At 40.0% G+C, this 16,449-nt stretch overlaps 1 protein-coding gene across 3 annotated transcripts in view; it reads right to left on the bottom strand.

Annotated features, from left to right (window-relative positions):
* Positions 1-16,449, bottom strand: part of LOC139406941 (C-1-tetrahydrofolate synthase, cytoplasmic-like) — a 57,365-nt gene that overhangs the window by 33,129 nt on the left and 7,787 nt on the right. For all 3 annotated transcript variants that reach the window (XM_071150120.1, XM_071150121.1, XM_071150122.1), the window contains 10 exons: positions 15,872-16,008; positions 13,106-13,206; positions 12,625-12,761; positions 6,002-6,113; positions 5,564-5,691; positions 3,293-3,390; positions 2,726-2,899; positions 2,360-2,496; positions 1,865-1,911; positions 1,670-1,777 (listed from right to left, as the gene is read on the bottom strand). In XM_071150120.1, coding sequence (XP_071006221.1) covers positions 1,670-1,777; positions 1,865-1,911; positions 2,360-2,496; positions 2,726-2,899; positions 3,293-3,390; positions 5,564-5,691; positions 6,002-6,113; positions 12,625-12,761; positions 13,106-13,206; positions 15,872-16,008 — 1,179 coding nt within the window. The remainder of the gene's footprint in view (positions 1-1,669; positions 1,778-1,864; positions 1,912-2,359; positions 2,497-2,725; positions 2,900-3,292; positions 3,391-5,563; positions 5,692-6,001; positions 6,114-12,624; positions 12,762-13,105; positions 13,207-15,871; positions 16,009-16,449) is intronic.

The raw sequence follows: 16,449 nt of genomic DNA, 5'->3' as shown, positions 1-16,449 counted from the left end.
GTATGGACTCACTCTGTGTGCAATATTAGTGGTAACATGATTTTTGAAATACTACTCATCTCTGTACCACAAAAACCAGGGAGGTGTTCCAAAGCTTTGCAAAAAAGGGCACCTGTTGATAGATGGGTGAAAATAAAAAAAGCAGACTGAATGTCTTAAGTATGGTGACGTTATCAATTACACTTTGGATGGTGTATCAATACAATTCCTAACTCAGTTGCCAAAGACGAAGGAAACCACTCAGGGATTTCACCATGAGGCCAATGGTGACTTTAAAACAGTTACAGAGTTGAATGGCTGTGAGAGGAGTAATCTGAGGATGGATCAACAACATTATAGTTATTCTACAATACTAACCTAAAGGACAGAGTGAAAATAAGGAAGCCTGTACAGAATAACAGTCTTTCAAAATATGCATCCTGTTAGCAATAAGGCACTAAAGTAATGCTGCAAAAAAAAATTTGCAAAGAAATTGAAAGAATGCCAAGAGTGTGCAAAGCTGTCATCAAGGAAATGTCACACCCTGACCATAGAGAGCCCTTGGTTCTCTATGGTGTAGTAGGTCAAGATGTGACTAGTGGATGTTCTAGTTCAATATCTCTATGTTGGGGTTTTGTATGGTTCCCAATTAGAGGCAGCTGATTTCGTTGCCTCTAATTGGTGATCATATTTAGGTAGCAATTCTTCCCACCTGTGTTTGTGGGATATTATTTGTGTTTGTGCTTGTAGCACCACTGAGGTTACGTTTCGTTGCTTGTTTATTGTTTTGTTTGAAAGTTTCACTCAAATAAAGATGTGGAACTCAACACAAGCTGCGCCTTGGTCTCGTCCTTATTACGAATGTGACAGGAAAAGGGTGGCTACTTTGAAGAATCTCAAATATAAAATATATTTTGATTTGTTTAATACTTTTTTGGTTACCACATGATTCCATATGTGTTATTTCATAGTTTTGATGTCTTCAATATTTTTTTCTACAATGTTGAAAAGAGTAAAAAATAAAGCAAAACCCTGGAATGAGTAGGTGTTTGAAAACTTCTGACTGGTACTGTAAATTGGCTTACAAACGGCTATCTGGCAATGATCAACAACCAATTTGACAGAGCTTGAAGAATTTTGAGAAGAATAATGGGCAAATATTGTACAATCCAGGTATGCAAAGCTCTTAGAGACTTACCCCAAAACACTCACAGCTGTTATAGCTGCAAAAGGAGATTCTAACATGTATTGACTCAGGGGGTTGAATACTTATCTAATCAAGATGTATTTTTCATTAAATTGTTTTAATTTGTATATTTTTTTTCCCACTTTCACAAGACATATTGTGTGTGGATCATTGACAAAAAAGTTATAATTAAATACATTTTAATCCCACGTTGTAACTTAACAAAAGGTGTAAAAAGTTAAGAGGTGTGAATACTTTTTGAAGACAATTTTATAATAAAGTAAAACATTCCATAATGTATCCCTTTTGTTTTTTAGTGTGAGTAATGTAAAGAGGCTTTTACATACAGTTTTAAATAATGCAGTTTTGCAAGTTTTGGCTTGGAAGTAACAGAAAGCACACATACCACATACTTTCCTAGTAAACAAAGTAAAGAACAATTTAAATAGGTTTTGAAATAGAGAGACCAAATAATATTGGGACTAATATGATGTTTTTTATTACCTTATCTGACTGTGTTGACTCGCATAACACACGTGCATTGATAGTGTCCACCACCAGGCTACTGGCTGCCATGACAGCTTGTGTGTCACTGGTGAGGTGGAGACTGACCTGGAATCAGTGAGGTAGAACAGATTAAAAAGACTGCACTCAAATGTGAACATTGATGTATCTAAAGGAGGAGTAGAAAGTGCTTACCTCTTCCATAGGAATGACTTGGCAATAACCACCTCCAACAGCACCACCTACATAGAAGTTATATTCAAAGTACCGTTTTATAATTGTTTAAACATGTGTGTATAACTATCTTTACAAATAATGGAGTAATTATTAATAAATCATTTAACAAACAATTTACAAATCCATAAATAAAGCTTTATGAAAAGGGGTATACAGAGTACACTTTGAGTGCCGAAACTTAACTTAAGAAACACGTGGTCACGTTAAGTTTTGCATAAATAATGTGCTTTTTATATGTGGAAGACTTGTGCATGTGTATGAGACTACACAACAACAACCGAGTATGCTTTCTTGTGATTATTTTGATTCGTCAGTTAAAGGCTTGTGATTTGTCAGATAAATTAGTTGGATTAATATCTTATTTTAAACAAATTAACAACTGGGTAATCCAGTGGCAAAATAATTTCAAAGACAGAAAAACCAAGCAGTATGTTTTGTAAAAAAAAAACTCACCTTTGACCCCAAAGTTTGAGCCCCGGCTGGGTTGGCGCACACAGGCAAAACTGTTGACATGAAGGTGTGCCCCTAGGGCCTGTGCCAACCCCAGGGTGGTGGTTGTCGTTCCCTCACCCAGTGGTGTGGGTGTGATCCTGCAAGGAGGAAGTCAAAGGACTTGTCACAGATACGATGCTGTGCCATTTGCCATAAAACATTTGCCATTTCCGGGCACAGAGGCCAGGGCATATCCCATACAGGCTCATAATGAACTTTCCGTGCCAATGTTAATTGGTACACATACTGCATATCGGTATGTGATGTGACCTAGAGTATTGCATACTGTCCCATTGGGCCCAGTCTTTCAAGTTTTACTACCCTTACCCTGTGACCACCAAATATTTCCCATTAGGCTGTGTCTTGAGGCGGTTCAAGGCCTCCAGACGAACTTTGGCTCGGGTCGTCCCGTAGGGCTCCACCTCCTCTGAGAAGAGGCCAACCTCCCGGGCCAGACGGCCAATTGACTTTGGCGTGAAGGAGTGTGCGATCACGGCGTCCCTGAAAAAGGTCACACTAGCTACAGCATGTAGAGAGCTTCTTTGATCTCATAAATGACATCATATTGATGTAGGCCTACAGTGATGCCAATTCTCCCCATTCTCTTTACTAATGTGGTTGTGTCCTTATGGCCACTACTGTTAGGACATGACCCTTACTTATTGTCTAATTGATAATGTAGGAGCAATATTAAAATATAACTGTATTGGCTGTATTGGCTGGCTGACTGACTGACTAAATGGCTGACTGATCGATTGATTTATCATTTAATTTACTGATTATCGCGGGGTCACCTATATGAAACATAAATCCATTTGAGATAAGCGTAAAAGGCACAACTGTGGCAAGTCCTCTAAATTGTGTGAAGATGTAGCAAGAATATCAAGTCTATACCTGGGTTGAGGTTTCTGTGGCTTTAGCTTAGCGTAGGAAATGTTCCACTTTCCTGGCTGGTACGTCTTGAGAAAGCGCTTTGCACTCTGGACAGTGTTCTAGAAATGACAAAGAAAGAAAACACGAGATTAAATAGTTAACAGTTGTTGTTTTTATTTAACCGGGATAGCCCCCATTTTTTCAATTTTCGCCTAAATGACATACCCAAATCGAACTGCCTGTAGCTCAGGACCTGAAGCAAGGATATGCATATTCTTGGTACCATTTGAAAGGAAACACTTTGAAGTGAATTGAATGTGAATTGAATGTAGGAGAATATAACACAATATATCTGGTTGAAGAAAATACAAAGAAAATAAACAACCAGTATTTTTTTACCACCATCTTTGAAATGCAATAGATAGCCATCACGCTGTTAAAGCCATCACTCTGGTTGTAATAGTGTCCACAAGATGGCAGCAGTGTATGTGCAACGTTTCAGATGGATAACTTCAAGTATGACTGAACGTCGAGACTTTTAGTGTGAAGTCACCAGGTACATTTGGGCAAATCGCAAAGGAGACATTCACATTCATATTCCATTTTTATGCAAGAATATCGTCAAATCTGTATACTTGGACTTCGATTTAGCTTTCCAAGTATTAGTAGCCGTATAATAAGTTCCACATTTGCAAAACAACTATATAACTCTGAATATCTTTATAATTTTTGTCCCAATTGATAAGGCATGCTGTCGTACAAGGTTGGAAACTTCATTTTATGATATATACATGGTTTCCCATATACATGATACCCCCATAAAGCCCAGCTCATTGGCTATCTAGCTAGCTTTGTTTGACCCCGATTGGTGCTTATTTGACAAAGATACAGTCATTCAAGTGGTGACCGCCCGCGTCATTGGCGTGCCATGAAGACGTCGCTCTCTGACCAAATATGGTGTCCTATAGGATATACGACACCCCTAATGAAATAGTGAAGTCTTGTTAGCTTCTACGATCTCTGAGGAATAGATTCAAAAGTGATTTGACTTGCTGAAACAACGTTTAGGGTGAGATTTTCACAGATTCCTTTCTTTGCAAAATGAACAAGTGGAAATACAAAATTGATCGTGCATGCTATATGGACCTTTTTAGGATATGAAAAAGGATTTGATCTAACAAAAGAACACTTCATGTTATCTCTGGGACACTTTGGATGATAAATCAGAGCAAGATTTCAGAATGTAATTACACATTTCAGCTATCAAACCTATCACGATGAAAAAGCTGTTTTGTTGTTAGGCGCTCTCCTCAAACAACAGCATGGCATTTTTTCACAGTAATAGCTACTGTAAATTGGACAGTGCAGTTATATTAACAAGAATGTAAACTTTCAGCCGATATAAGACACTTACATTTACCGACATTTGTTGTTTATCTAAAATCTGTGATCTTGACATAACACACTGCATGATTTACAACTGTCCCGTTGACAGGTCGCCGATCTTTAAGATTAAGAAAAAAAAATCCCCAAAAGATAAACATCCTCATTTAAAACTACACAGAGAGAAAAGGGCATTTTTTTTTGTAACTATAGGTGAACATTGAACATTATAGCGTTGCGATCCTGACACAACCATTACAACTAAATGAGAAAATTAGAAAAAAAATACTCCCTCAAAAAGCAATGGAGAAAGACAGCGATGTGTTCTAAATGGCACCTTATTCAGTATTTTGAGCACTACTTTTGACCAGGTCCCATAGGGATCTTTTCAAAAGTAGTGTCTCATATAGGGAATAGGGTGCCATTTGGGATGTTGCCAGTAAGTGCATAACTAGGGCCTACATTTGAATTACATTAACCAATAATAGATTTACTTCTGTGTTGTTGCCAACATGACAAAAAAGAATATCTACAAGCAGCCATGGCAGGGTCAAAGCCAAGATATTTATGGGGTAAGGCCTATAAAATAGACTGGCAAGAACATTTACGAACTAGAAAAAGTCCTATCTATTATTTTGTATTGATTTAGTATCATTATCTTAGAGAGGAAACTAAAAACAATTTAATCAGAAAGGTTCATTGTCCCCCTTAGCTCAAAATGAGTGTCTGTGCATTATAATATAGCCATGATTTGTTTCAGATAAATTATTTTAAAACAAAACTTATATCTACACAAATGCAAAAAGCCAAAATAAGTCTGTTTGACGTTCAGGTGGGAAAGTAAATTGAATGCACTTTTTAGCCCGAAAAACACCCAAAAGTAATATAATTGAATTTATGACAGCCTACCTCCATGAGCATAGCAACGGTCATTGGTCCCACTCCCCCGGGCACAGGGGTAATAAACCCAGCCTTCTCCTTGGCAGAGGGGTAATGCACATCCCCCACCACTCGCAACCCGTTGGCTTTGCTGTCATCTGTGGGGGTCCAATGGTCAGGGTCAAAGTTCAAAGGCTGAAGTTGAGGGTCACTGAGAACCCAAGCAGTAGCCTGGCTACTGGACTTTCTACATTCAAGATCATCACATTGTTGCATTAATGACAAGTTGACTAGAGCAGAAACAGACTAGCACCAGACAAGGAGGAATTTAAAAGGAGACATCTGCTTCCTTCTGAAAGTGTTCTCCTCCTCTCCTGTTCTTCATCACCAATGATCGGTATGGACACTGGATGCTATTCAAGTCTGTAGCTCTTGGGTTGTGATTGAGAAAACGGTTGTTATACATACCTGGGATGTGGTTGATGCCACAGTCGATAACCACAGCACCCTCCTTCAACCACTCGCCTTTCACCATCTCCGCCTTGCCTGCACCCACCACCAATATGTCTGCCCTTCCCACCTGGAAAAGGGTTCAAATGTCATACATTCACGTAGATGTGAACCTTTTAGCTCTCAGTCTTATTGTTATAGGTTCCATATTTACATCTTATAAAATATGTTTTAACCAGGGGTGGGAACCGAAATTATTTCCCAACCGTTTTGCTCTGAACAGAACCATTATTATTTTTGTTCCGTTCCACAGTTCAGACCAGCAGTTCCACATTTAGCTCGATATTAAATCACATCACCAATCAGTGTAGATAAAGCAGCATCTATAGTTGTTTGCATTGGGCAGACAAGTTTGGGGCAAGAGATGCGACTGTAATTGTGGGGAGAGAGGGCCTCAAACATGAATCCTTAAAGACATGGGTGGGGATAAGGCTTTAGAGTATGTGAACAATCCTGAATGGGTGTAGACAAAGACGAGCTCTCTAGTAGGTGTACCAAAACATTTAAGGGCCATTTAATAAAGATTGGGGTTACAAGTTTATCAACTTTCAATGCAGAATAACTTTCCCATTGTTCTTAAACTGCAGTGTATGATATACCATCTTGTAATACTATCCAATGTAAAAAAATAAGACAATCGAGGCGGTTGGTCACATAAACAGTACATTCGGGAAAGTATTCAGACCACTTGAATTTTTCCACAATTTGTTATGTTACAGCCTTATTCTAAAATGGATTCTTGTTTTTTTCCCTCATCAATCTACACACTATATCCCATAATGACAAAGCAAAAACAGGTTTTTAAAAATGTTGGCTAATTTATAAAAAATGTAAACTGAAATATCACATTTACAAAAGTATTCAGCACCTTTGGCAGCAATTACAGCCTTGAGCCTTCTTGGGTATGACGCCTCAAGCTTGACACACCTATATTTGGGGAGTTTCTCAGATTCTTCTCTGCAGATCCTCTCAAGCTCTGTCAGGTTGGATGGGGAGTGTAACATTACCCAGTTCCTGTGTTGTTGTGGGTTTGGATGTATGTGTATGTATTTCAAGAAATGGCTTCCTGGATTCCCCTAAGCCACTGATTGGTCGGCCCCCATTGCTAATTGCAGCTGACCCCGCCCTCTCGTCAGGGGATACAGCTGTCTGCAATCACAGACTCCTTCTCCAGCTGTATAAAAGTCAGTGTTCCTTTGCTCCAAGGGAGAGCTTCTGGGTATGCACTGTACTTGAGAGAGAAAAAAAAAATATATACATATATATATATATATATATATATATATATATATATTTATATTTATATTTGATGCCCTGTGTTGCGCAAACAGTTTTTGTCACAAGGACTGTGTTTTGATTATTGAAATTGTTCATGTTACGTTAGTATTATTCTGTTTTTGTTCCCAGGGGGGAAGGGGAAGGCACCTTGGGAGTGCTTAGGAAAGAGGCCTGCAGCCATACATATACCCGTAGTATGTACTGTCTATGCACACTAGGTAAGACCTGGGCAGACCACCCCCTGTAATTTGGATAGTGAGCCAGGTGGTGCTAGTTAGGTAAGTTGTGGGTAGGTAGGAGAGGGGGCTCTTTAACTTTCGTTGCTTTGCACCAGTCCAGCCCCTTTTCCCCAAAGTACAGTGTGTAAAGGAATAAATTCCCTGTTAAAGGTAACATTCTCTGCCTCTGTCATTCTTACCCGCACCTACAGTCACATACCTCTTTCACTCCAAGGGGAGTTGAGTGTAGCAGGGTGTTGCGTTCCCCCCTCCAAGAGGCGTGCGTAACAGGGAGCATTGCTGCACAGCTATTTTCAAATCTCTCCTGGGATGTTCGATCGGGCTCTGGCTGGGCCACTCAAGGACATTCAGAGACTTATCTCGAAGCCACTCCTGCGTTGTCTCGGCTGTGTGTTTAGGGTCGTTGCCCTGTTGCAAGGTGAACCTTCACCCTAGTCTGAGGTCCTGAGCGCTCTGGAGCAGGTTTTCATCAAGGATCTCTCTGTACTTCGCTCAGTTCATTTTTCCCTTGATCCTGACTACAATGGTTGCTCAATGAAAAGTGTTGTGATTATACTGCTGGACTTAGAGGTAATTTGTGGTTTAGTACAGTACCCTGCATCACTGCTTCATTTCTCCAGACCAGCGCAAGGGGGAGTTAGAGCACCGATTTTATGATTTTGGGTCCCAATATATAAGCCAAGTAGATATAAGCCAAGTAGAAACTGATAATTGTGCACTACTTCAAAATTGAATGATGAGGACGAAGAAGGTGATTGAATTTAGAACAATAGTGTAAGAATTGCTATTCCTCTGTCCTGCACGCGCACACCCTGTTTGTTTCTACTCGTCAGTATTACTTACTAAAACTGTTGTTACACTAAGGTTTTTATTCTAAGAGAAACATTTTTTTTTGATTATATTCCATGATATTCTTAAGATATATGTGTTGACTGAATATAAGTGATGTCTGCTAAATAATCAAGTTGATGGCACAGTCATATAGCCTCGGCACCTACATCAAGCTGAGTGACTCAGTCATATAGCCTCGGCACCTACATAAAGCTGAGTGACTCAGTCATATAGCCTCTGCACCTACATAAAGCTGAGTGACTCAGTCATATAGCCTCTGCACCTACATGAAGCTGAGTGACTCAGTCATTTAGCCTCGGCACCTACATAAAGCTTAGTGACTCAGTCATATAGCCTCGGCGCCTACATAAAGCTTAGTGACTCAGTCATATAGCCTCGGCACCTACATAAAGCTTAGTGACTCAGTCATATAGCCTCGGCGCCTACATAAAGCTTAGTGACTCAGTCATATAGCCTCGGCACCTACATAAAGCTTAGTGACTCAGTCATATAGCCTCGGCACCTACATAAAGCTGAGTGACTCAGTCATATAGCCTCGGCACCTACATAAAGCTGAGTGACTCAGTCATATAGCCTCTGCACCTACATAAAGCTGAGTGACTCAGTCATATAGCCTCTGCACCTACATAAAGCTGAGACCTCAGTCATATAGCCTCTGCACCTACATCAAGCTGAGTGACTCAGTCATATAGCCTCTGCACCTACATAAAGCTGAGTGACTCAGTCATATAGCCTCGGCACCTACATAAAGCTGAGTGACTCAGTCATATAGCCTCGGCACCTACATAAAGCTGAGTGACTCAGTCATATAGCCTCGGCACCTACATAAAGCTGAGTGACTCAGTCATATAGCCTCGGCACCTACATAAAGCTGAGTGACTCAGTCATATAGCCTCGGCACCTACATAAAGCTGAGTGACTCAGTCATATAGCCTCGGCACCTACATAAAGCTGAGACCTCAGTCATATAGCCTCGGCACCTACATAAAGCTGAGTGACTCAGTCATATAGCCCCGGCACCTACATAAAGCTGAGTGACTCACTCATTCATGGCTTTGGATCAAAGTAAATAAGTACCAACATTCTAACTGTTAGTCTTTAATAAAGAAACGTTCTGGTTGTCCTGACCGGGACACCATGTACAGTATTATAATAGCCCATTATGGGCTATTAGCAGGACAATATACACTTACCAACACCTTTCTGTAGTTTGATACTTTGTGCTTCAAATCCTATAAATCCAAGGCAATTGATCAGCGTTAAAAACTTTGTGGATGGGGCCTCCCGAGTGTCGCAGCTGTATGAGACACTGCATCTCAGTGCAAACTGCGTTGCTACAGATGCTAGTTCGATGCCGGATGCGAATGGGAGACCCATGAGGCCTTTTGTTGGATTTTCTCCCTCTAAAAACAGAAATAAATCATTCTAAATAACAAACTGGCTTTATTTACAAATTGGTAAGAATGTCTCACCCCATGTTCAAGAATGGCCTTTTTCTCGCTCACTCAAAGTTATTTGAAAATGAAATAATTTCCAAAATATAGTTTTTTTAAACAAATTGATTATTATTAATTAATTTAGAATGATATAAAATCCCCTTAGATATGTTCACAGATCAGATTTGCCCTAATGAAAAATGCCCCTTAGATATTAATTTAGAATACTCCAATCCTCTAAATGTAATTATTGTTGGAGAGTCACGTCATTGAAAAAAAATATTTTCGATATACTGGTGGCCTACCATTGGCGACATGAGTCTCACTAGTGTTGAGTAATGTGGTGTAGGTCTTATTTATTTAAAGAGCATATTGAAGTTAGAAGGAACACGATTTGAAGCAATAGTCTACAACTATTTTAGCACCGTTTCGCGCTGCTCTGAGACAAGGTCTTGATAAATCAAGAGATTTTTACTTTCACTATCTCCATTGGGGCATTGGTTAGACTACAATTAGGGTGTGGAAATGTTATTCTCGTTGTACAGTAGCCTACTCCCGACTGTCCCTTTGTACTGTCTCAGAGCTCTATGGACAATTCCTTTGAACTCATGGCTTGGTTTTTGCTCTGACATGCACTGTCAACTGTGGGACCTTATATAGACAGGTGTGTGCCTTTCCAAATCATGTCCAATCAACTGAATTTACCACAGTTGGACTCCAAGTTGTAGAAACATCTCAGTGATGATCAATAGAAACAGAATGCACCTGAGCTCTTATGTAAATAAGGTATTTCTGTTATTAATTTGAATACATTTGCTATTTCTAAATACCTGTTTTTGCTTTGTCATTATAGGGTATTGTGTGTAGATTGATGAGGGAAAATTATAATTTAATCAATTTTAGAATAAGGCTGTAATGTAAAAAGAAATACGGGTCTGAATACATATGTATATATATACACACTACCGTTCAAAAGTTTTGGGTCACTTAAAAATGTCCTTGTTTTTGAAAGAAAAGCAAATTGATCAGAAATACAGTGTAGACATTGTTAATGTTGTAAATGACGATTGTAGCTGGAAATGGCTGATTTTTAATGGAATATCTACATAAGCGTACAGAGGCCCATTATCAGCAACCATCACTCCTGTGTTCCAATGGCACGTTCTGTTAGATAATCCAAGTTTATCATTTTGAAAGGCTAATTGGTCATTAGAAAACCCTTTTGCAATTATGTTAGCACAGCTGAAAACTGTTGTTTTGATGAAAGAAGCAATAAAACTGGCCTTCTTTTGACTAGTTGAGTATCTGGAGCATCCGTAATTGTGGGTTCGATTACAGGCTCAAAATGGATAGAAACAAAGGACCTTCTTCTGAAACTCGTCAGTCTATTCTTGTTCTGAGAAATGAAGGCTATTCCATGTGAGAAATTGACAAGAAACGGAAGATCTCGAACAACGCTGTGTACTTCTCCCTTCACATAACAGCACAAACTGGCTCTAACCAGAATAGAAATAGGAGTGGGAGGCCCCGATGCACAACTGAGCAAGAGGACAAGTACATTAGAGTGTCTAGCTTGAGAAACAGACACCTCACAAGTCCTCAGCTGGCAGCTTCATTAAATACTACCCGCAAAACACCAGTCTCGACGTCAACAGTCAAGAGGCAACTCCAGGATGCTGGCCTTGTAGGCAGAGTTGCAAAGAAAAAGCCATATCTCAGACTGGCCAATAAAAATAAAAGATTAAGATGGGCAAAAGAACACAGACACTGGACAGAGGAACTCTGTCTAGAAGGCCAGCATCCCGGAGTCGCCTCTTCACTGTTGACGTTGAGACTCTGTACGCCTATGTAGATATTCCATAAAAAATCAGCCGTTTCCAGCTACAATAGTCATTTACAACATTAACAATGTCTACACTGTATTTCTGATCAATTTGATGTTATTTTAATGGTCAAAAACAAGGTAATTTATATGTGAACGATTGTGTACATACTGAACAAAAATATAAACACAAGTGTTGGTTCCATGTTTCATGAGCTGAAGTAAAATATTCCATAAATGTTCCATATGCACAAAAACATATTTCTCTGGTGCTGAGGAGTATTTCTGTCTGTAGCCCTTTTGAGTGGAAAAACTCATTCCTGTTGGCTGGGCCTGGCTCCCAAGTGGGTGGGCCTATGCCCTCCCAGGCCCACCAATGGCTGCGTCCATTGCCCAGTCTTGAAATCCATAAATTAGGGCCTAATTAATTTATTTAAATTGACTGGTTTCCTTCTATGAACTGTGACTCAGTAAAATCTTTGAAATTGTTGCACGTTGCTTTTATATTTTTGTTCGGTATATACAGTATATATATTTTTACACACATTACATCTAAATAAAGGTGCTTAGCCAAATAGAACATAACTGAGCGCATTTGTGGAGTTAGCTGATGAACGCAACTTTTTTTATGACAATTTTGAATCTATTAAAAAATAAGTGCACTAAATGGTGCTCAGGGATTCAAAAGGAGGTGACGATTACAAGAGGGGACCATTTCATGCTTCAACAGATGCAGTAAAAAAATCAGTGAGAGGAAGGACGTGAACTTTCAACCAAGTGATTATAGGACGCAGTTGGAAGATTGTTCAAGAAGGGTATGGGATGCTAGCCTGAGTCCAGATATGTTTGTGCTGTTCTGCCGTCTCTTTATTTCTATCACTGTCACACCAAATGACAGCAATGCAGTTGGCAAGACAGCACACACAGATCTGGGGTCAGGTTAGATGGTGTTACTTGTGCAGCCAGGTCAGTTGTTTTGGAATGACAGGTTGTCACGGTGGCATGGCTCCATAGAAGCAGGTCGTGCATGGGCGCTCCCACAATCTTGCTACGGCCAATCACCACAGCGTTCTTCCCTGCCACTGACGTGCCTATACGTGCAGACACAATTGGGGACCATTACACATTGCTCCATTTCATTCTCACACATACACATACTTGGCAATTTTCAAGTAATGATTTTTTAAATTATTACGTGCATTTTTATTTTATAATGTTATACAATGTAAATATTGTCAGGTCCGGTCATACAGTATGATACATGTATCAGTAAAGCACAAACCCAATTAAGACCCTGACAAGCATCCTAAACAAGGAAAACTGCCTTTAAGTATCCAGTTTCGTGCTTATGTGCGTTTCAAGGGAAGTGTTTGTGTATCGTTCGGCTACTATACAATAATCTCCATGACAACAATAAGAGGTGTGTGACCCTCACCTGTCTGACTAATGAGCTTCATGCAGCCTTTAGGAGTACAGGGGATGAAACAGTCCCCCAGGTCCCCCCGAGAGAGCTTCCCCGCGTTGATACTGGTCAGCCTGAGAACACACACACACACATACAAATCTATAGCATCACATTTCACATGCAATGGATGCTAAGGAATAGGTAGCATCTCTCTCTCTCTCTTGATCCCCCACCCCACACTCTCGCTCTCTCTATCTCTCTATAAAACACACACACACAATCAAACAAACAATGCCGACTGTGCCAGACACACACACTTCCATAAACTGAGAGCTTCCGGAAATGTTCTAAACTTCCAATCGGCGGAAGGTATTTTGGGGACATGGATTGATATTGGGGCCTCCTCTGACTTGTGTCATAGTTTATACGACCTGCAGAACAAATCACTACTGCCCTAAGATGTGGACAAGGAATCAATTGTACTCATCACTTGCATAAATTGGACCAGCTCGTCTAAATTGGACCAGCTCGTCTAAATTGGACCAGCTCGTCTAAATTGGACCAGCTCGTCTAAATTGGACCGGCTTGTCTAAATTGGACCAGCTCGTCTAAATTGGACCAGCTCGTCTAAATTGGACCAGCTCGTCTAAATTGGACCGGCTTGTCTAAATTGGACCAGCTTAATTTCCAAGCTCTCCCACAGTGTGAGAAATGACTTGTACAAGTCTGCCTAAACACTATCCAAACCCCTTCAAAGAGTCCAACAAATCTTACTGATGCGCTAGCTCGATCACGTACCCTCAATATATTTGCTCTAGTTCCACACCAGTGCTTGAATCAAACGGCTGTGTACACACTAAAAAAAGATACTACACTATTTGCCCTTAGGAGGTCTGCGTCCTGAATGGCACCAAATTCCCTTTATAGTGCAATTACTTTGACCAGATGCCCAAATGGCCATGACCATAGAAGTTGGCAAGACAGCACAAATCATGGTGGCTGAAACCAGACCAAAGGGAGTCAGATGGAACTGGAAGAGACCGGAGCCTCAGGGAGTGGTTGTGGTGTGTGTGAAAGTGTTTGTTTTTTTATGTGTTTGGGAGTTGTTTTGGGGGGGTGGGGGGGGGGGGGGGTCGTAGTGGTGGTGGTGTTTGTGTGTTGGGTGGGGAAACGCTTATTATTATTTTATAAAAATAAAAAAAATTAACCTTTATTTAACTAGGCAAGTCAGTTAAGAACACATTCTTATTTACAATGACAGCATAGGAGCAGTGGGTTTACTGCATTGTTCAGGGGCAGAACGACAGATTTTTACCTTGTCAGCATTACGACCAATAAACATATATTTTATATGTTTACGATATTTACAGCTGACAGACTTATCTTTTGCTCAGAAACTGAAGAACAATTAAACTAAATAGTGACTGATTTCAGCAGGTCATGTTACTCTCAAGACAGGTCAACAGCGTCCATTGTGCTAATAGGCTGCTGGATTGCAAGTGCAGTATGACTCTCTTTTGCTCAAACTAGGTTTGTCCCTCAAATATAAATAACTATACACTGTGTTAATATCGAAGTATTTCTTAAGTGTAAAAAAGTAAACGATTGGTTACTTAAAAACCCTGGTGACAAACAGCTCCTCACTGCCACTATGAGCTTATTGTGAAAGGTGTGACCGTGTAAGCTAATAGTAACAATAGTAACAGAAGTAACAGTAGGCCTACTACTCACAGTACAAACAATAATAATAGTATGTTTCGATGTTAATATCAATAGTAGCATACAGGGGTTGGAACCGGTTCAGGGAACAGAACTGAAAACTGGAAAAGAAAGGCATCAACAAACAGGACCAGAACCCGGTACGAAAGTGATCTATAATGTTCTGGAACATAACTGTTATTTTAAAAGCATGTGAACCGGTTAATAAAGTCTTTTATCCAGGCATTTTTTTCTAGTCCCACAAAAAAATGCAACAAAGCACCAATGCAAAGCCCTCCCTTTTTGTCAATCAGAAACTTATTCCATCGTCTGCCTGCCAGCTGAAAATCTTGCTAATATGTGTGCGTGTAGGCTACCTACCCATCCCCCCCGAAAGATAGCAGTAGCCTACTGATGTTACAAACGTGATACAGAGAAGAATGGATGTACCTTTCCAGTGCTAGTTAGGGATACTATAGTTATCACATGTCACATTAGATCAATTATCTACAAAAAGGTAAGAAGGGTTTTTAATTTTGGTGCCGCTCTGCACACACACGCTTGTTAGCTAGCTAGCTTCTCTGGTCCAACATTAAGCCAACTTTGAAGTTAAAATACATTCAAAGTTCCTCCATAAAAGCCATAGGTATAATTCTGTGGGCCTAATTCAGATAATGCATGTCATCACAAGATGCCCAGTGCTTCAAGCAAAGCCTTCTCGTCCACCCTCTCGCTCTTTCCCCACCTGCAAAATCTCAGCTGCATCTTGTGCCTGACACTTGTCTTTCCATCATGCGTGTAAACAACTCACTGAGCTATAGCTTGTCTGCTCCATAGCACACTGCATGGTTGGTGAAGTAATTTAAAGTTGAGCTAAATGTAAAGAAAAGAGAAGGATTTCAGAGGTTTAAAAAGGACAGAAAGGAACTACATGAACCGGTACTTTTTGGGGAGTTCGAACTTGTTCAGAACTTTATTTTGCTGGTCGAAACGGGAAAAAAATAATAATGGTTTTGTTCAGAACAAAACAACTGGAGAATGATTTAAGTTCCAACCCCTGGTAGCACATGCAGGCTCCCTGTGAGAGTTGTCACTTACCCATCCACATCCTTTTCTGGGGCCACGGCATTAGTCACCTTCTCTGTGTCCATGGGGTTGATAGAGTCCAGTGGCAGCTGGACAATGAGGCCGTGGACCTCTAGGTTCTCATTGACCTCTACAATTCTACGGAGGACCTGTACAGGCCAAGGTTTTAGAGTGGTGGTAAGGGATTGGTGAAGAAGTGCTAGTACAGAATAACAACATAGCCCTATTATTAAAATAATATCAAACTTGTTTAAAAGTTCATATCTGAGGAGTAATCACAATATCAAACTTGCTTGATTTTTTATATTTCAAATGCTTTTCAAGGCCTGTATTTTTTTTGCTTAGGTAGAGGATTCAATGCCCCTCTTACGCAAATGTGCCAAATGTTGTATCCATATCTATGTTATATTTTAGATGCTCCTTGTTCAGGCCCTTCCCACTGGTCACAAACATCAATTCAACGTCTATTCCACATTGGTTCAATGTATCTTCATTGAAATTATGTAGAAACAACATTGATTCAACCAGTGTGTTCCAAGTAGGTTGAAATACACACACTACTCTGGCCGTATAGGGGCATGTACAATACC

This window comes from Oncorhynchus clarkii, chromosome 4 (genome assembly GCF_045791955.1).
Source record: "Oncorhynchus clarkii lewisi isolate Uvic-CL-2024 chromosome 4, UVic_Ocla_1.0, whole genome shotgun sequence".
Classification (NCBI taxonomy): Eukaryota; Metazoa; Chordata; class Actinopteri; order Salmoniformes; family Salmonidae; genus Oncorhynchus; species Oncorhynchus clarkii.
Note: the sequence above shows the minus strand (reverse complement) of the source record. Positions and strands in the feature narration are given on the sequence as shown.